The 21,885-nt window shown below is 48.4% G+C and overlaps 1 protein-coding gene across 1 annotated transcript in view; it reads left to right on the forward strand.

The window, feature by feature from the left end:
* Positions 1–21,885, forward strand: part of LOC140429576 (kelch domain-containing protein 3) — a 304,290-nt gene that overhangs the window by 5,696 nt on the left and 276,709 nt on the right. Inside the window, exons 3-4 of the mRNA XM_072516761.1 lie at positions 6,086–6,158; positions 15,546–15,588. Of these exons, the coding sequence (XP_072372862.1) occupies positions 6,086–6,158; positions 15,546–15,588 (116 nt within the window). The remainder of the gene's footprint in view (positions 1–6,085; positions 6,159–15,545; positions 15,589–21,885) is intronic.

Consider the following 21,885-nt stretch of genomic DNA (forward strand, 5'->3'; position numbering starts at 1 on the left):
GGGTGCAGGAACAATGGGCCGGGTTACAGCGGCGATCGACCGGGCCTGGCACACCGCAGCAAAGTGTCCCTTCTTCCCGCAGGCCTTGCAGATTGCACTCCGCGCCAGACAGCGCTGCCGGGGGTGCTTTGTCTGCCTGCAGAAATAGCACTTGGGTCCCCTGGGGTTGGCTGGCTGCCGCGCGGCGCAGGCTTGGGGTTGGCTGGGGGCGGTTGCTGGTGGGGTCCTGATGTCCAGGAGGGGGGCGCCGTGCGGTTGGGGGCGTACGCTTATACATTACGGGAGGCTACCGTTAGTGAGGTCTCAAGTTTCTTGGTTGCAGCGAGGTCGAGCGTACCCTCTTCTAAGAGGCACTGGCAGATGTACGCCGACCCTATGCCTGTAACGAAACCGTCCCTGATTAGGAGTTCGGTATGTTCAACGGCCGAAACTACCTGGCAATCGCAGTTCCTTCCCAGGGCGTGCAGGGCACGCCAGAAATCTTCCAATGACTCACCAAGGAGTTGTTGCTGCATGGACAGGAGGTGCCTGGCGTAGAGTTTGTTGATCGGCCAGGTGTATTTCTCTTTCAGAAGCCCCATGGCATCAGCGTAGTTGGGTGCGTCCCGGATAAGGGGAAAAGTATCGGAGCTCAACCGTGTGTCCAGGATCTGGAGTTTCTGTGCTTCTGAGGGTTGTTCTGTTGCTAATCCAATGAAGACTTCAAAGCAAGCTACGACGACGAGGCGTTGTCTGCTTGAGGGTGCAGCTGCAGGCGATCTGGCTTGATGCATAGGTCCATCACTGTAAAATCTCTGCTTAATAAACTGATGCACTATCAATTACGACGAGACAAGAGTAGAGAATAATCGAGGCTTTATTACGCAGAGATGTGTGGCCTCCTGCAGCTGCTGCCGAAATGGCTGCAGCTCGGTGAGCACACACATTTATACTCCGCCTACGGGGCGGAGCCAGCAGGCAGGGATCTACCCCCATACCTGTAGTACAGGAGCCTTACCATATTACTTCTCATATACGTAATATATACAAACAGTGGTGACTACCACAAGTGGTTAGCACGCTGCCTTACAGCGCCGAGGTCCCAGGTTCGATCCTGGCTCTGGGTCACTGTCCGTGTGGAGTTTGCACATTCTCCTCGTGTTTGCATGGGTTTCGCCCCCACAATCCGAAAGATGTGCAGGCTCGGTGGATTGGCCAAGCTAAATTGCCTCTTAATTGGAAAAAATGAATTGGGTACTCTAAATTTATTTTAAAAAAATAACAGTATTGTTATTGTGAGTTTAACAATAGTACTTAAGTGATCCTTAAAAAAATGTTTTTATTGATTTTCATATTTTATGGTACGGATCCCCCCTCCGATCAGGGTGAGACGAGTGTACATATATACATGTTTCGATCTGGAACTTTCTGGCTGTCTACCTGTTTCTTTCCCCCCCTTTCCTGTGGCTGCAGGCCTTATCTGGCTGTCCCGCCCGTTTGGGCACTTTGTGTTGGCCCTGGCGTGTGTCGCCAAGCGTGCTGTTTCTGACTCTGCTCCCTTCGGTGAAATTATTTTCTCCAGTTGGAGGACTTCCAACAGTCTGCAGCTCTGGTGGTGCTGCCGATCGCCAGCCGAGCAGGAGTCTTTGGCGGGCGATAAGGGAGCAAAGGCTTGGGCATCAGCCCCCCTCCCCATGATGTGTTCTGACTGGTGTCTGAGACCCCGAAGACTGTCACTTTTGTGCTTGGCTCCACCCTCACTCCCATAACCTTGGACATTGCCTCAAACCACAACCTTGGACATTGCTGTCCAGAACCCGACAAATCTACGGCAGGCCCAAAACATGTGGATGTGGTTGGCCGGGATCCCTGGCACCTTTCGCTTTTATCCTTCACTTCCGGTAAGAATCTGTTCATTCAGGTTCTGGTTTGGTGCGCTCTGTGCATCACATTTAGCTGCATTAAGCTCAGCCCTGTGCATGCGGAGATGGAGTTTGCCATGTTCAGTGTTTCGATCCAGATTTCCCCCCCCCTCCCCCCCACACACACTTCTATCCCTAGTTCTTCCTCCAATTTTTCACTCGTCCCGTCTAGGGGGGAGCTGGCCTCCTCCAACAGTTGCCCATTCAGGTCCCCGCAGTTCCCTTTCCCTAAGTCGCCCGCATCCAACAGTTTGTCTAAAAATGAGTGTCTCGGTAACCGTGGGTACGTCGTCGTTTCCCTACGGAGGAAATTCTTAATTTGAATATGTCTTAACTCATTTCTTTTGGGCAGTTGAAACCTCTCCATAAGTTCTTACAGCGTCGCTAATCCATCATCTGTGTATAAGTGGCTAACTGTCACCATCCTGTCTCCATCTTTTAAAGGTGGCGTCCATTGTTGCTAGCGTGAACCTGTGGTTATTGCAGTTGGGGGCCATGGTGGACATTTCAGTCAGGCCGAAGTGTTTTATCAATTGGTACCGTGTCTGGAGCGTGGCTACCACCACTCGGCTCCTTGAGTGTTTGGTTGGCAGGGATGGATGTGCTGGTGTGTCCTGGGCTCAGATGGATGTCCCTGTGCAGGAACTCTCCTCCATCTTCACCCACTCTGCTCCCGACTCCTTCACCCAACCCCTCACTCTCTCTGTTGTGGCCGCCCAGTGATAGATTTGAAGGTTTGGAAGGGCCAGGCCTCCCATTTTTGGGATCCTTGGAATCCAACCGCCCCTCCACCCCCCCACACACATACACAAACACCATGATCAGTTTGTCTACCATGTTAAAGAAGGCCTTGGCGATGTAGATCAGTATGGATTTGAACAGGACAAGGAACCTGGCAGTACATTCATCTTAGTCGTCTGCACTCTCCCCACCAGCAAGGATGGGTGTGTGTCCCACCTCTGCAGGTCCTCCAGCAGACTCACCAGATTCTATTTGTGGATCCAAGTCCACTCGTGGGCAACTCGGTAGCGGAATTTATTTTGGGCTTGTTTGAATGGCATTCCCTCCAGCTCTGCCCCTCTCCCTTATTTGTTCACTGGGAAAATGTCACGCTTGCTCAGGTTGAGTTTGTAGCCCGAGAAGTCTTCAAACTCATTCAGGAGCTTCATGATTCCCTTTGTGCTGGCTTGGGGGTCCGAGAGGTAGAGTAGCAGGTCATCTGCATAGGGCAAAACTATGCTCTCTGTGCCCTATCTGGATACCTCTCCAACTTTTCGCCACTCTGAGGACAATCGCCAGTGGCTCGATTGTTGGGGTGAACAGAAGCGTGGACAACGGGCATCTCTGCCTTGTACCTCTGTGCAGCTGGTCGTATTTAGAGCTGGTGGTGTTAGTCCACACATTTGCCATTGGAGCGCTGTACAGGAGTTTCACCCATGCGATGAACCCTGATCCAAGCCCGAACCATTCCATCTCTATGAGATACTTCCGCTCAACTCTGTAGAAGGCTTTTTCTGCGTCCAGGGAGATGATCACCTTTGGTGTTCTCTCCCCAGCTGGGGTCATTATCACGTTCAGCAGGTGCCTGACGTTCGATGGTGGCAAAGCCCATCTGGTCCTCCGCAATCACCTCTGGTACGCAGTTCTCCAGTCGCCTAGCCAGGCTTTTGGCCAGGATCTGCACCTCTACATTGAGTAGCGGGATGGGCCTGTAGGACCCGCACTCAGTCGGGTCTTTGTCTTTCTTGGGTATCAGTGAGATTGAGGCTTGTGCTAGTGTTTGTGGCAGAGTGTCCCTTACTAGTGAATCTGTGAACATCTCCCGCAAGTGCGGGGCAAATCTTTTGTAGAAGTCCGCCGAGAATCCATCTGGTCCCAGCGCCTTCCCCATCTGCATGGAGTTGATGCTCTCCTTGATTTCCCCCACTTCTAGAGGTGCTTCCAGCCCCCTTTTCCTACTCTCCCCCACAACTGGCATATCCACTCTATCGAGGAACTGTTTCATCCTCGAGTCCCGCTTGGGGGGCTCAGAGGTGTACAGCCCCCGATGGAAGGCCTCGATTGCTTCATTGACCTTTTCCGGTTCAGCTACTAGCCTGCCGTTATTGTCCCTGATTTGCGTAATTTCCCTCATGGCTGCCTGCTTTCTCAGCTGATGAACCAACAGGCGGCTGGTTTTGTCTTCGTGTTCATAAAAGGTCCCCCAAGTCTGGCGGAGTTGGTGCACTGCTTTCCTAGTGAAGAGCAGGTTAAAGTCCATTTGTAGCTTTTTTCTCTTCGCCAGCAGCTCTATGGTCAGGGCCTCAGAGTATTGCCGGTCCATCTCCAATATGGAGTTGACCAGTTGTTGTCTAGCGCCATCTCCTTCCTGCCTTTGCGCGCTTTATAAGCGATGATCTCTCCCCTGATCACAGCCTACAGCGCTTCCCAGAGCATGGAGGATGAGACCTCCCCATTCTGGTTACTGATTATGTACCCGTATATGGTCTGTGATATTGTTTCGCAAAATGCCTTATCGGCCAGGAGGGCCATGTCCAACATCTATGGGTGGCACAGGGCATGGCCTGCCTCCAACCCCACATCCATGTAGTGTGGAGCCAGGTCGAAGATTATAATTGTGGAGTATCCCATTCTTACCATCCCTGTAAGCACTGATTTCCCCACTACAATTAAGTCAATCCTGGGAAAAGAAGAAGAACTCCTTCTCCCCTGGGTGTGTGAACCTCCACAGGTCCATTGCCCCATCTGTTTCATGAAGGCCTCTAGCTCTTTCGCTATGTTTGATGTTTTCCCCGATTTGGGGTTCAATCAGTCTGTCAGTGGGTCCTGTTCACCGTTAAAGTCTCCCCCCCTCCCAATAATGAGTCGGTGTGTGTCTTTTTGGGGGATTTCCGCCATGGTCTTCATAGAAATTCAGCATGCACTCATAATTACTTAATAATAATCACATATGGGGCAGCACGGTGGCGCAGTGGTTAGCACTGGGATTGCGACGTTGAGGACCCGGGTTTGAATTCCGGACCTGGGTCACTGTCCGTGTGGAGTTTGCACATTCTCCCCGTGTCTGCGTGGTTTTCACCCTCACAACCCAAAGATGTGCAGATTAGGTGGATTGGCCATGCTAAATTGCCGCTTAATTGGAAAACAAAAATGATTGGGTACTCTAAATTCCTTTAAAAAATAATAATCACATATAATAATTATCACACATATACTTGAAATTACACACGTGATAATACTATTTACTACAGAATTCACTGCTTTACAGGTTTTAAGACCAGGTCCTATCAGATCCTAAACAATCGTTTCAACACCCCATTTTATATATTTTTTTCCCCAATGTGTATTTATGTATTACCAAAAGATGGTCATATCCTATTGCTCGCTTAATGAGCTTCAGTTTTATCCAGAAGATGTCCCATTCACGTTATCAAGTGTTCATCTTGACTGGAGTTGTCAGTCAAATAATTTAACTGGAGACAGCTACAGAGACTTGAGTTACCATTTAACTGTATGTCACACCATTTAGCTAAGGAGTTGGATAAATAAGCTACAATTGCTCAAAAGGTTGGCACCATCACCCAATCAACTATCTGACAACTGCATGACTTGTGACATGCTGTCCTGACTGCATGACTCAATCCAATTGGCTAGCAAAGCCTGGCTTGCCTCTGTTCAGCTCTTTTTAAAAATAAATTTACAGTACCCAATCATTTATTTTTCAAATAGGGGGCAATTTAGCGTGGCCAGTCCACCTACCCTGCACATCTTTGGGTTTGGGGATTGAACCCGGGTCCTCAGTGCCGTCGGCAGCAGCGCCACCGTGCTGCCTTCCTCTGTTGAGCTCTTATCAGTCAGATATTCCTGTCCTTGCTTTTCATTTCTCTGGAAATGAAACTAAAACCAAAATCTCCAGTCTTCTAACAGAATCTTAGTAAGTAAGAGATATAAACGTTAATATATCCTTGTATCCCTATTAACATGCATTTTGGGAAATTCCCAGTCACAGTTCATGATTTTAAACCCATTTCCCAATTTCCACAGAGGGAGGTTGCTGCTGGCAGGCAATCTCACAAAATAGCTGAACAAATTCACTGGCGCCAAGCTCTGTCCTCTATTTGCATTGTGATTTGAGTTTTGTTCTTGTGAAAGTGTGTTTTAAAATTAAGTTTTGTCATTTGTAGGCATGGCCATGGTTTGGCAGTGGCTGGAAACATAGCATTCATATTTGGAGGCTGTTCCACTATTAGCATGAAAGTGAGTAATCCTGCAAGTGTTACTTTCATTTTTATTCAGTGTGTTTCATGATATTGTAGATTTATGATATCTTTGATCTGATAATACGTGTGATACTGACCTTCACTATTCAGTTATTTACACTATCATAATCTTTGAAGTTTGGACACCCACATCTTTTTTGACAGTTACTTTTCCATTGTTAGCAGGATGTTATAGGCAAGCAATTGTCGACTTCAGACGATCAATGGAAACTTTACAGCCTGCTAACTGAAGGATTTTCACAGTTCATAGCTAATTTTCAGTTTCTCAGACTGATTATTCCTCATATATCCGTCATTTCTACACCAATGCCGCCACATTTGCAAAGAGATCACCAAAATCTATGTCAAAGAGATTGGTTTTAAAGAAGATCTAAAAAGAGGAAAGCAAATAGAGGTTTTTAAAAAGGGAAATTCCAGGATGTGGGGCGTAGCCAGCTAGAGACTCAGACACAAAAATAGACTTTGGGCCCAACCAACCCATGTTGCTGTTTTTATGTAAGCAATTCATTCCGATTACATTTACTCACCCTGTTTGCATATCTATTTTTCCTTCATCTTCCCGTCTAATCTAGAACGTTAACATTGTTTATGCCTAAACCTGGAAGTGATTCTAAAGGCGCGATTCTCCGGTAGTGAGCGGGAACTGCGGCGAGCTTCCCGGCGTTCATCCCCATAACCCAGTAACACCACCTAACCTAGCCTCCCACTCAGCACTCGGCCCAGCAATGCCGCCAACGCAATTCAACGTTAATTGGTCCACTTAACGAAGCCCCAGGGGCTTAATGCTGCAAATGAAGGCTCGCCAGCTGATTCACCGGGACCGTACGCGCCAGTCCCCGCCCCACTAACAAGGTCGGGCAGCACTTAAACAGGTCTTACATAACCCCTCTCAGCTTGCAGCCATGGCGTTGAGAAGACCGGCCCCAAGGTTTGAAGAGACGGTCCTGGGGAGATTCCTAGATGCGGTCGGGGCCATGAGGGATGTCCTGTTCCCCCGAGGGTCCCGGAAAATGAGCCACAGGGTAGCCAGTGCCGTCTGGGATGAAGTAGCAGCAGCCATCAGCTCAGGAAGCGTGACCAAGAGGACTGTCTTCCAGTGACGCAAGAAGGTAAACGATCTACACCGAGCAGCACGGATGAGTTCAGACCACTTCCCCCCCCCCCCCCGAAACCCCCCGCCCCCTCAACACAGCCAGCTCCCCAAACCCTCCATTTGCCCCCCCAACCCACCCTTCACTCCCCTCCCTCCAATCCCCTCCCTTCACCCTTCCTCAATCCACATCTCCAACCCAAATCTCCCATCATCCCAATCCTTCCTTCACAACACCTCCCACCAACAATGTGAATCGCATGTGTGGCTAATGATGCCCCCTCTGTGTCTCCACAGGAGGAGATCTCCCACAATCGCGGGGAGAGGGCCTAGACTGGCGGCGGGGTGCCGAACATAAGAATCCTCATGACGTTCGAGGAACAGGCCCTGGAGGTTACAGGGGTGGCCAAGGACAGGGTGGTCACCAATGCGGAAGTCAGCACACGCCGCAGAGGTGAGGATCCACCGGGCCCCACCCGGTTGGACTGTCACATGTGAGTTGTTATTGCAATACAGACTGACAATCCCTCCCACTGACCATGTGTTCATTTCCTCCCCTGGTCCTCCAGCCGACGGCACTGGCCAATCTGGGATTGCCCCTTCCCCTGCCTCCCATGAGACCACCTCAGAGGAGAGCTCTGAGGATGGCACAGTCGATGCATCACAGCTGTCATCCACACCCTGCACCAGTGCAGAGACATGTACCTTGGTAGGCAACGTTAGTGGACAGGCTTCTGGGGCACAATCTGGGGAGCACCACCCAGTCACTAATGCACAACAGCTGGAGGCAGTAATGACCAGGCGAGACAGCAGTCGGAGGGCTACTGGACCCCAGGACCCAGCTGGGGAAGTCGCCGGCAATACATGGCACCGAGGCCAACACTGCTAGGGTGGTGAACGCAGTGGAGAATCGTTCGAGCATGACGTCGGCAGCATGAGTAAAGGTGTCCAAGGCGTGGCTCAGTCGGTGATGCCGATGGCTGAGGTAGACTGACTCACTGTTGAGGGATGTGACTCAGTACAAGGCAAACCTTTTTTTTTTATAAACATTTTATTAAGGCATTTATGGTTTTATAACAACAAAAGATACAAATACAAATGTAAACATAATTCAGTACATAACACCCCCCCCCAACCAACAACCATAACCCGCCAACACAGCTTATACACACAATTCCCAAGTCCCTCCATCTCCTCTCGCTGAACTAAACTAACTCCCCCTACCCTCCCGTTCCCTTAGCCCCCCATTATTGTATCTGCTGACAGTTAATTTTCCCCAAAGAAGTCGATAAACGGATGCCACCTCCGGATGAACCCTAACATTGACCCTCTCAGGGATCAACTTAATTTTCTCAAGCCTGAGAAACCCGGCCATGTCGCTAACCCATACCCCCGATTTTGGGGGCTCCGAGTCCCTCCACACTAATAAGATCCGTTTCCGGGCTACCAAGGAGGCAAAGGCAAAATGTCAGCCTCTCTCACCCCCTGGACTCCCGGGTCTGCCAACACTCCAAGGATCGCCACCTCTGGACTCGGCGTCACCCTCATTTTTAGCACCATGAACTTGGCATCGGCAAATCCCTGCCAGAATCCCCTAAGCTTCGGACATGATTTGCGTACCATCCTGCACACCTCACACACCTCTACCCAAAAAGCCTGCTCTCCCAGGCCACTGTCATGTGTGCCCGGTGAACCACCTTGAATTGTATCAAGCTGAGCCTGGCACAGGATGAGGACATGTTGACTCTGCTCAAAGCATCCTCCCACATACCTGCCTCTAGCTCCTTACCCAGCTCATCTTTCCACTTGTGCTTCACCTCCCCTATCTGGGTTCCCTCCCATTACGTAAGTTCTTTATAAATTTCCGAGACCCTCCCCTCCCCCACCCCCGTTTTGAAACTACCTTGTCCTAGAATGTCAGGGAGTGGGATAGCTTGATCTTGGTTTCGGACAAAGCTTGGCACAACAGCGAGGGCCGAAGGGCCTGTTCTGTGCTGTACTGTTCTATGTTCTATATCCCCTGTGGCGGTAGAAGCGGAAAGGTCAAAACCTGCCTTCGAACAAAGTCCCTCACCTGCAGATGGTGAAACCCATTCCCCCCGGCAATTCAAACTCCTCCTCCAAATCCTCCAAACAAGGAAAGTTCCCATCGATAAACAGATCCCCCAGCCTTCCAATCCCTGCTCTCTGCCACCTCCGAACCTCCCCATCCAACCTCCCCAGGACAAACCGGTGATTGACACAAACTGGAGCCAACACCGATGCTCCCTCTACTCCCAAATGCTTCTGCCACTGTCCCCAAACTCTCAGAGCTGCCACCACCACCGGGCTGGTGGAGTACCGAGCTGGTGAGAACAGCAGAGGTGCCGTTACCAATGCTCTTAAACTTGTGCCCCTACATGATGCCGCCTCTACCCACTCCCATACCGACCCCTCCCCCACTATCCACTTTCTGATCATGGCTATATTTGCCGCCCAGTAGTCATTTCTAAAGGTCGGCAAGGCCAACCCTCCCCACCTTGGCTCCGCTCCTATAGCACTTTCCTTACTCGCGGGGGTTTTACAAGGCAAACCTTTACGAGGTGCTGCAGGACATGTCCCGCGGTCAGATAGGAATGGCCGAGGCATTGTGGAGCTTGTCCCAGTTACAGGTGGGCATTGCCGAGGCGCTGCAGAGCATGGCGCAGTCACTGAGGATCATCGCTGAGAGCGTTGACACCAAGGTGCAGACATTGGGGAACCGCCAGGTCTGGCAGGGTCAGATGATGCCGGGTCAGCCGGGATGCAATCCAGTTGCCCCGCCATCCCGAGGTGAACCCCAGGGCTCTATGGGCACCGACCGGGAGAAGAGGGCGCTGGGTGGCAACCAAACCCATCCTATGGACTGGCAACAGTGGCCACCAGCTCTCCCGATTTCTACCCTTCTGATAAGGCTGCATCTCGCAGCCTGCACCCGGAACAGGCGGCGTGGCTGTGCATGTGCGCTGACAAGTGCGCGTGGCCCTCCGGCCTCAGAGCCTCCAGAGGACGCTCCACCTCTGATGTGCATTCTCGGGATACACCTAGACATAGCAGTACAGCAAGGAAGGCCAAGTACGTTAGGTTAGGTTAGGTGGGGTTACTGGGATATGGGGATAGGGTGGAGGTGTGGGCTTAAGTAGGGTGCTCTTTCCAAGGACCAGTGCATATTCGATGGGCCCAATGACGTCCTTCTGCACTGTAAGTTCTATGATTCTATGATATTCTAGGATCACCGAGGACACTGGGCAGAGGGGGAGGGGCGAGGGTCGGTGGGGGGTAAGGGGTGGAGTGTGTTTTGGAGGGAGGGGAGGGGATATTGTGGGAGTTTGGGGAGGAAGGAGGGAGGGTGGGGATCAGGACCCATCCCCTCAGTGATCGAAGGTAGATTGCTGCGTCTGTGGCGCTGCTTCTGCAGTGTTCAAGCACAGTGCCCATGCATCAAGGTATGATTAGGATGCTTGGCAATGAAACTCACATGCAAAATGGCTTCCCTACCTACTGGAATCCACTTGGGATGTGTGAAGTCTGCTCTTAACCACGATTGCCAATTCCCGATTAGCACCATCCTCAACTGGGGCTGCACCCCCCGGTTGCCTCCTATCCCTCCCAAGCACAGGGGTAGCGTGCCCAGTGCCTTTGGGCTCATGGCCTGTGAGCAAAGATGGCTGCTCACCTCCTCGGCTCCCCACAGCGGCTCATCCGCCTGGTTCACATTTTTCAGAAGGAGTGCTACTAAGCGTGACCACTTGCTGGGGAGGCCGCTGATTCACGGGAGGCCATTAGATGTGGGGTGGCTCCCCTTAACTGTATGGAAATAGGGCTGAAGTGGTGATAATTATTTTCAACTTTATTTTCAAATTCTTTCCAATTTCAAACTTTTTAATCAAATGTAATATTTCCCATTCACAGTTTGGTAAATAACAACCACAATGTTTATTTACATATAAATACAATGCAGAGGCTTGCAACCTCGTAGCTTCAAGTCAGCTTCCAGGATCGAACTGATGGAGAAACTCGGTCTTGCTAGGGTAATTCCCTCACCCTGGTGCCTGATTGGTTACCGGGTCACGTGACCCTCTCAGCAGATCGTCCCATAAAGGGAACAAACACCACTTCCAATCACCTTATAAGCCATGTTGTTTTAGTAATCAAGCCCCAAATGTTCAAAATTTCTTCTTTGTATTTGTGTTTCCTCCCACCAAGCAACATACTAGTTTCGCAACATCTCAAAAGCTTTAAGGGGGATTTTCCAGCCCCGTTCGCCGCGGATTCAAATCCTGTATTGGCTGCTAACTCTCGAAAGAGGAGCATAAAGAGATTTGCGCTGGGGGCATCTCAATATGAGATCTTCCCCGACCCCACCCCCAGTGAGCACGTGAACCTGACTACCATGCATTTGCATGGGCCTTATACAGTTGCATTCGGGTTCACTGTATGTCCCCCGCCCACGCCTGCCATTCCAGCGGGAATCATTACTGGTTTCTGAAAACGGAAACCAGTCATGATGACCACACCAGAGGCTCAGAGATGAGTATAGCCCCCGGGTGGTAAGGGACATGGTTGGGCAGTGCCTTTGCACAGCCCCTGGCACTGCCAGATTCATACTGCCAGGGTGAGAGGTCAGCGGTGCGGCCTCAACAGAATTCATGGCGGGCTGTTTCACAATGTTTGGTGGAGGGTGATACTGGAGAGGGGGTGTTGTATCTGTAAAACCTCAGAAACTTTCGACCAGTTTACTTACTCAATGGTTTACCTAGATGTCTTTAATAAGGAGGAGAACAAACCACAAACCCAAATTCAAGTTTAACAATATTTATTTAATGCAATTAACCCATAGGTTACCCACAAAATTACCAGAGGTACCCAAGATCAGTGTATACTACCTGAAAAGATGGCTTGGTAGGCTATAGATTCGATCACTGCGTTCCTCTGGTCTGTCTTCACGAGGGTGGTTCTTGCTGGCAGTCTCTTCCTTCCTTCTCTGGTCTGGTCAAGGTAATCTCACACGTCATGTCATCGCTCCTGATGTTTCTTGGGTACCTGTTTTATCCCTCTTCCTTCGCCTTTTGCCACTTCCACTCGCTCTCTGCCAATGATGCCTCGGGAGGGGGTCTCAGCACCCAATGATCCGGTTGATGACCGTTTGACAGGACACCTGGGCCTGCCCCAAATGTCCCATCTCTGATGGTGTGGGCTGCACATAACCTTTTCCCATATAAGGTAACAGCAGAAACTCTGGGTGACAGAAAGTTTGGCCCGATCTGGGTTACTGACAATCGACCAGTGCATATCAAAAGCGTGTGATGATCTCCTTTTTAAAAAATAAATATCGAGTACCCAATCATTTTTTTCCAATTAAGGGGCAATTTAGCGTGGTCAATCCACCTAACCTGCACATCAGGGTTGTGGGGGCGAAACCCATGCAGGCACGGGGAGAATGGGCAAACTCCACATGGACAGTGACCCGGGTCAGGGATTGAACCTGAGTCCTCAGCACCGTAGGCCATTGCGTGTTAGCCATTGCGCCACTGTGCCGCCCGTGTGATGATCTCCTGATGGCTGATTGACAGGGCAGATCTGGACATGTCTTGGCAACCAATCTGATGTTAGTGTATTCAAACTTGGCCAGTTCGAATTCCCATGGTGCTGTGTGCTGGAGCGTCTGTGGCTTGATTTAAAGTGCCCAATTCTTTAATTTACAATACCCAATTTTAATCGGACCAAAAACTAGGCCTTGCTAGATTACCACAGGGGTGTTGTGCCTGCAGGCGGTGGATGGGTGGGGGGAGGCGAAACTTGATGCTGTTGGTGCCTTGATGCTGGTGAGGGTGCTCGGGGTTGGTCGGGACACCCTGAGACCTGCATGGTGTGGGGGTGTGGGGTGGGGTGGGGGGGCGTTGACCTGGCCATTGAGTGGCAGGGGACAAGGTTGGCCCTCTCTGGGTTGGGGGTATTTCCCTTCACTTTGAGATCGGGACGCCCTTTAAAATGATGCCCTGTTCTCAGAATCCCAGCTTTGCCAGTGAGTTTAGCCCACTCCTCCAGCTGACTGTGTAATTCTCGGCAGCACTTTGAAATTGCACAGAATGCCGTTTGCTCTGGCTAGAAAAGGCAGCTGTAAACCAGCGAGTTTCACACTTCTTTTCTCACCTGATCCAGCAATGTTGATAAAATTCTGCCCTTTGTATGCTTCTTACAGAATAGAGTCCAATACTTCACATTCTGTTCTAAGTTTCAATGACATCAAATATATGAAGAATGGAATGTGGGAGGATGACCAGGAATTATTAAAATAGTCAAATCTAGAGATGAGAAGGGCATAGATGTAAGTTTCATCAGCAGATGAGATGAGGCAGGGAGTAGGCTGTATTACAGAAGCGGAAGTCGACGGACCTGGTGGTGGCGTGATATGTATCCAGAAGCTCGTTTCGTAGTCAGATGTGACACCAAGGCTGCAAACAATCTGACTGAGCCTCATACAGTTGCCAGGAGAAAGGATGGTGTTCTTGGCTAGTGAATGGAGTTTGTCAAGGAGAAGGAAGACAATGGGCTGGATTCTCTGCAGCCCCGCACCAAACGCGATTTAGGAGAATCCACTTTTACACCCGAATTGGGCCCAGCGCCGCTCCCACGATTCTCCCGTCCCCGGAGAATCGCTCGCGCGCGATTTACACGGCGCGGCTGTGGGGTCATTGCCAGAGGCTCTCCCAGCGATGTTCCGGTCCCAACCGGCCAAATTCCCGACGGCATGGTTCTAACCACGTCTGGCCGGTCGGGACTCTCGCGTGGTGTCTGCGGAATCAGTCCGCGGCCACCCTGGTGGGAGGTTCAAGTACCGGGGGGGGGCCTTATGGGCTGCCGGGACGGCGATCGAGCGGGATAGATGGAGCGGCATGGGGCAGATCGTTGGGACCTTCTTTGTTGGTCCAGGTCCACCGGCTGAGTCCGCCATATGCGTTCGGCGTGGCCACTGGAGGCCGCCGCCATACACATGCGCGGACTCGGAACCGGAAGTGCGGGGGCCCGTATCTGCAGCTAAAGCTGCAAGATGCACTCCGGGGCCCTGCCAGCTCCCTGCAGGTAGGTGAATAGGTCTTAATTTTTTTAAGGAACGTCTGGGGTGAAATGCCGTTTTTACGCCGGCGTGGGGACATTGCCCCATTTTTGGAGAATCCAGCCCCATGGCTTGGATCTTCCCAATATTTAATTGTGAATCTAATACTGAATGCCAGATAGCTGCAATTTGCTTATTGCATCTGAAGTGGATACTCTACTTCAATGTCTTTAATGTCCTGTGGATCTATACCTATGAATTTATGAATCTGAACCTTCGAATCCTCTTCTGTTTCACAGCCCCAAGCCTACTTTACTTCCATTTATCTGCCCTGACACAATTTGGTGTTCTAGTTTGGTACTGACATTTCCTCTCGTTGGATCTTATGCCTCATCATATTTCGATCACAACTCTGTACACTCCTTGCTTCAGTTAACTCCTCTACCTGATCTGCATTACTCATAACCAGATTTAGCAAAACCTCAGCCATTGTACTAGCATACAGCGTGATGAAAGAATCCTGTAAGCGCTTTAGATATATCATTCCTTTTTCTCAATTGATAGCTGGATAACTAAAATTTGTCAGAACAACATTATGTTATTCTCACTCCTTTCTCTATGATGACAGCAAATTTTCTCTTCCATTTCCTTCACCGCAATTTGAAAGTTTATAACACAGGATACCACTATTAATATAATAAATCCTTTCTTTAAACTTTGAGCTCTAATCACATTGACTCTATTCATACCCCTTCTTATCTACACTGATGCACTTTGCAGCATTCTTTTACCAGATGCCACTACAAGTCTTTTCTTATCTTTTCTATTCCTCAATTTTAGCAGAGGATATTGGATAGAAATTCAAGCGTGAATCTTCCTGGTTGAGATCAGCTTCCAGGGAAATTGAGTAAGAACAAGCACAATAAGTAGAATTAGTTTACTAGTTTACTTTGGTTTATATATTCTATTAAAATATATAAATGATTGCTTTAGAACTTACGGTCAGCATTTTAATTTTCTTAAGAGGAAAGCAAAAACTATAGATGCTGTAAAACTGAAATAAACAGCAGGTCAGTTAGTGTCTCTGAATGGAATAGATATGTTATAGTTTCAATTGTAATTAATAATTTACATTCATACAATATGTCACTGTGAAATATTTGAGTATAATTCTGGAACAATAATCTTGTGTTTGTTAGGTTGAGCACCCCAAATATTTTGGTGATTTCTACATGCTAACAGGTACGTAGCTATCGTGACATTTGTCTATTTAAGAAAAGCAAAACAATGAATGGTTTATTTAAACCCACCCCTTTTTTATGCATTACTTCTGGTGATTCCCAGTGGCTACAAAACTCATGTTATAAGTTGCAGGGTTATTGCTGCAATTCCCCACATGAAATGCTTTTAATCCCCTGGGGGAACCTTCCATGTGGGTCAGGTACCTCCTGCATAGGCAACAGAGCAACATTGGTAGAGGCCTGGCAGCTGTTATATCTGCCTGCTTTCTCAGGCATGGTCCAAAGCCCAGGGAAAGAAAAATGATAACGAAATATGAATAATTTGCTGAAATCAAGAAACCATTCTTTATTGCCACGTCTTTCGGCATGTTAATATTCGATAAGTCATTTTACTTTTCAAGTAATAGCAAGCAAAGACTGGGAAGAAGATGCAAAAAGTTCAGCTATCAGGCCTAGATAGAGTTGAAAGTTAAGAAAAACTATGTGGGCAAATTTAACATAGTATGATACTGAGCCAACCAGAAGACCATGTTTACTGATTCACTCATTGCTCTATATTGTTTGTTTATAAATGGCTAGAATACTCCGTACTATGAAAATTAACTGGGAGTGGGGTCTGCAGTGGTGTTGGGGAATGTGTTGTTCCCACAATTGATAACAATCCAGTGACCATTGTTAGGAACTGTACTTGGCATTATTATGGACAACCACTTGGACTGGCTTGGCTAGGAAGGCATCTGTGATCCAAAGGCCATCCATTATCCAGCCTCAAAAGTGACCATGTGGATGAATTATTGGAGGGAACCAAGTGCCCGTGGAACTGCAGCTTGAAAAATGACAGAAAATTGGATGAGAAATAAGCTTCAGAAACTTTTGAAATCTTGCTTTGTTAATGCTCATCTGAAAGATAGCACCTCCAGTAATGCTCTGAAGTGTCTGCCTAGATTATTTGCTCAAAACTCTGGAATGTGTTCTTCACATATAACCTTCAGATCTGAAGCAAGAATGCTACTGCTGAACTAAGGCTGACACCCGCAAGAAGGTTGAATTTCCTTTGCGGTTGTTATTTTGTTAAAGCTCTCTGGTAGTTGTCATGAAGTTCCACATATGATTAGCATTCTATTTGAGGGAATTTAATTTTCCCCACCAGGCGGACTCCTGGCAGAGCACAAGTTGAATGGAGCAAGTCAATCTATTGCTCAATTTCAGCAGTTTCAATGGTGCTGTTTTACCATCCAGTTCAGTGAAGTCTTGAGTAGGTGGATGCCGGGATGTTTTCCCAACACTCAGATTTATTAATTAGGGTATAGCTAGATATTCAGTTAATTGTAAAACAGAACATTTGCAATGTCACCACAACTTGAAACTATTGAATTAGTGAGTAAATAGAAATAATTCAACAAGAAATATCATAACCATCTATCTACTGGGTTAAATATGTGAGTTGGAATAGTAGGATCAGAGCCAAGAGTAATGTGTGTGGCAGGTGTGTATGGCGAATATGTATGAAGTGTATGACTCACAGTTTGTGAGTCAATTGGACAAACTGCAGGACGAGGAAGCTTATTGGTGAAATTGTTCCAGATGGTAGTCACCCCACAGGTTTCAAGGAGTAGAGGAGCTGGTAAAGAAGACTTGGTGAAGGTAAAAGGATGGAATCACATACAGGCTAGACCAAGTGAGAACAACCGGTTTCCTTCTCTTAAGGACATCAGTGAACCAGATGCATTTTTATGATAATCTAACAGGTTTGTGGCCATTTTTACTGATACAGATTTATTGATCACAAGGTCATATCTGACTAACATAATTGAATTTTTTGAGGAGCTAACAAGTAGGATCGATAGGGTAGCGCAATTGATGTAGTCTATATCAATTTTAACAGGCTTTTGATAAGGTCCAACATAGCAGAATGGAGCCAAAAGTATAAGCCCATGGACCCATTGCAAAGTGGCAAGTTGGCTGGAGAATTACATTGCAAAGGATAGGCATAACATAAGATTTACAGTACAGAAAGAGGCCATTTGGCCAAACCGATCCATGCCAGTGTCCATGCTCCACATGAGTCTCCTCCCATCGTTCCTCATCCAAATCTATTGTCATAACCCTCTATTTCCTTCTCCTTCAAATACTTGTCGAGCTACCCCTTAAAGGCTATTCACTTCATCCAATCCCTGCAGTGCAATCTCCACATCTCACCAATCTTTGAGGAAAGAAATATTTTCTGAATTCCCTGTTGGATATCGTGGCGATTATCATCTCGATGGCCTCTAGTTATACTTTTGCACAAAAGAGAAAATATTCTCTCTATCCACTTTTCATAACTTTTCATACATTTGCATACCTCTATTAGATTACTGCTCAGCCTACTCTTCTCAAAAAGAAATTCAGCCTGTAAATCCTTTCCTGATATATATAGCCACACATTTCAGGTGTAATCCTTGTAAATTTTCCCTGAACCCTCTCCAGTGACTCCATAGGTGGAATCTTCCGATACTTTATCAAAGTGTCGGTTTCAGTGAGAAAACAGGACAGAATTCCGCTGACGTCATCGGCGAGAAAAGTTGCCATATCTTCAGCCACTTTAAAAGAAATTTTTTTTGCATGAGTTTCATGCCCCGCTCGTAGGCTTGCCTCTGATTTGCTCGCCCCGGTGTCACTTGATCTCAGCAATCAAGTGGGCGCACCATTTAAATGCCTCCCAGTACTTGTTCCAAGTCCAAGTGGGGGTATGTCAGCCAGGAAGACAGCTGAAGGATCTAAGAGGGAGCCCTTACCAAAATGTTGGATGGGGTGTAGCAGAGGTGTGACATTCTGTACACTCAGAGAGGCAGACGGACAGCTAGCAAGGTCACCGACCCCACATGGAAAGAGGTGGTAGCACGAGCAAGCATCAACTAACTTCATAAAAGGGCAGGGATCCAGTGCAGGAAAAAGATGAATGACCTTCATGCAGCCAGGGTAAGTCACCCTTCTCATTTGTTACCACTCACACGCTCATCACACATGTTGGGGGCCCAAGAGGTGGCTGTGAGTGAGCTCACTCACAGCCACCTTGTCTATCCCCAACAATTGCCCTCCCACATCCCCCCCCCCCCCCCTCCTTATCCCCCCACTGGCTCCTCTCCTCCTCGCATCCCTGCTCTCACTCATCTATCACGCATGCCATCTTTACCATCTGATATGAGCATTTACTGTGGATGCTGGAGTCTGAAACAAAAACAGAAAATGATAGATAACCTCAGCAGGTCTGACAGCATCTATGGAGAAAGCACAAAGCTAAAGTTTCGAGTCTCGATGACTCTTTGTCAGAGCCAGAGAGAACTGGAAAAAGGACGAGGTTTATACTATTGTGGGGGGTGGCGATGGAGCCGTCTTGCTGGATTGAGGGCCAGCGACAGGTGGGGCCTGGGGAGAGATTGACAAAGATGTTGTGGACAAAATGACAAAAGGAATATGTAGTGATCTGTACATCTGTACATACATCTGCACATACACCAGGGACTACAGACAGATGTAACAGCCACAGCATCACTAGAGGGCAGCATCAGAGACGGGTATAATGGGTCCAGCCCAAGGGAGAATTCGCCTCTTTGAGAAGCACAGGGCTAGTGAGCAGCAGCACACAGAGACAGCTCAGAGTAGGTAGTTTACCTTCGCTTCACTGGTCATACCGCTTGACTATTATATCTAGTTAAGCTCTGGAAACAGAACAAACCCACTGAATAAAGTATTTGTGTTAACTGGAAGTCTACAATCTTTATTCAGACTTAGAGAATAACATAGAATATAAATTGTAGTGATTATGGCTAAGACGTGTGCTAATGGTGGCACATTGAGATCAGAATGTGTTAATGGCAGAACAAAGATAAGCAGTGTGTCAAAAGACAACCTGGAACAGGGAAAGATGGCCCTCATGGGGTGGGGGAGAGGTGACGGTGGTAACGAAAACCACGATGGAAAACAGGGTGAAAAGTGAGATAGAAAAATGAAACAATGGAAGGAATAAAACAAATAGATAGATATAAAAATGGGGTGAAGTTGGAGGAGAGAGTTCACATCTGAAGTTGTTGAACTCAGTGTTAAGTCCAGAAGGCTGTAATGTGCCTTATTGGAAGATGAGACACTGTTCCCCAGTTTGCACTGGGCTTCACTGGAACATTGCAGCAGGCCAAGGACGGACATGTGGATATGAGAGCAGGGTGGCCTTGCTTGTGGGTGGACCAAAGGTGTTCTGTAAGCGGTTACCCAGTCTGCCTTTAGTCTCTCCAATGTAGAGTAGACCGCATTCAGAGCAGCGAATGCAATAGGCCAGATTGAAGGAGGTGCACGTGAAGTGCTACCTCACCTGAAGAGTGTTTAGACCCTTGGATGGTGAGCAGGGATGAGGTAAAGGGGCATGTTTTGCACCTTCTGCGATTGCATGGGAAGATGCCGTGGGATGGGGATGGGTTGTTGGCAGTGGAATGGACCAGGGTATCCTGGAGGGAATGGTCCCTGTAGAATGATGATGGAGAGGGAGGGGAAGATGTGTTTTGTGGTGGCTTCATGCTGTAATTGGTTGAACTGTCGGAGGACGATCCTTTGAATGTGGAGGCTGGTGGGATGAAAAGTGAGGGCAAGGGGAACCCTATCCTGGTTGTGGGAGGGAGGGGAAGGAGTGAGAGAAGAAGTGTGGGAGATGGGTCGCACACAGTTGAGAGCCCTGTCTGTTGTGTTATGTTACCTCGAGTAACATAAGCTGCCACTTGATGTAGGCTCTGCTGAAAGATGCACCAGACTCGGAGATAAGTTTAACGTATTTATTGAACGATTAACAATGCTCTTAAATGAGTTCGACACTACTAATCTGCCTCTAGTAACTCAGTCTACTCTGCTAACTATACAAGCTTGCTCTCGACCACGTGCTAGGGTGTGATGTTGCTGATAATCAATCCTGTCCTGCTCTCTTGGTTTCTGCCGGTGGAAGAGGCAGAGCCTGTGTGCTTTGTCCTTTTTAACTGGGTCGTGTAGTGCCCCCTTGTGGTAATGCCACCTCTGGGTGTCCTGATTACCCATTGGTTGTGTCCTGTTCTAATGACTCATTGGTTGCGTGTCTGCATATCATGACATCTCTGGTGCTCCCTCTAGTTACTTAGTTGTAGTGTATTTACATTAACCCCTGGTGTATATACAGTGATGCATATCACTACACTGCCAACCACAGTAGGTGTGAATATACGATTAAGGAAGAATGACAACATGTCAGCAGTACCATTTGAAAAGTGACACCATCGGAACAGAGGCGATGCAGGTGAAGGAACTGAGAGAATGGATGTGGGGTGTGAACAGCTGTGGTCAAGGTTGCTGTGGGAGTCGGAGGGCTTGTAATGGATACAAATGGACAGTCTATTCACAGAAATTGAGATGGAGAGGTCAAGGAAGGAAATGAAATGTTGCAATTGGATCATGTGAAGGTGATAGAGGGGTGGAAATTGGAAGCGGTCCAGACTAGAACATGAAGCAACACTGAAATGGTCATCAATGTATTGATAAGAGTTATAGGATTGGGGCCAGAGTAGGACTGGAGCAAGGAATGTTCTACATACCCCATAAAGAGACAATCAAAACTGGGACCCATGCAGGTACCCATAGCCATTTTGTTGGTTTCGAGTAATTGAGACAAGTTAAAAGAGAAATTGTTCAGTGAGAGGACAAGTTCAGACAGGCGGAGGAGAGTGGTGGTGGATGGGATTGTTCAGGCCTTTGTTCGAGGAAGAAGTGCAGAGCCCTCAGACCATCCTGGTGGGGAATGGAGATTTAGAGGGATTGGACATCCATGGTGAAGAGGAGGCAGTTAGCGCTGGGTAACTGGCAGTTGTTGATCTGACGAGGGCATCAGAGGAATTGCAGATGTAGTTGGGTTGGGACTGGCAAGAGGAGAGAGTATGGAGTCAAGATAGGAAGAAGTGAGTTCAGTGAGGCAGGAACAGGCTGATACAATGGGCCTACCGGGACAGCCCTGTTTGTGGATTTTGGGGAGGAGATAGAAACAAGCTGTCCCCGGTTGGGAGACTGAGATTGGAAGCTGTGGAGGAAAGATCTCCAGAGGAGATGAGGTCAATGATGCTCCTGGAAGCAATGGCTTAATGCTTGGTGGTGGGGTCATGGTCCGGGGGAGGAAAGAGGAAGTGCCTGACCCATCTGACCCACCACGCGTCCTGCCTATACTCCTCCATCCCCATCTGTCTCATTGCAGGACGAGCTCAAGTACAATCGGTGTGAGCAGGAATAGAGCCGGCCGGTGTAATGTCCGAGA

The sequence above is a fragment of the Scyliorhinus torazame genome, chromosome 9 (assembly GCF_047496885.1).
Source record: "Scyliorhinus torazame isolate Kashiwa2021f chromosome 9, sScyTor2.1, whole genome shotgun sequence".
Lineage (NCBI taxonomy): Eukaryota > Metazoa > Chordata > Chondrichthyes > Carcharhiniformes > Scyliorhinidae > Scyliorhinus > Scyliorhinus torazame.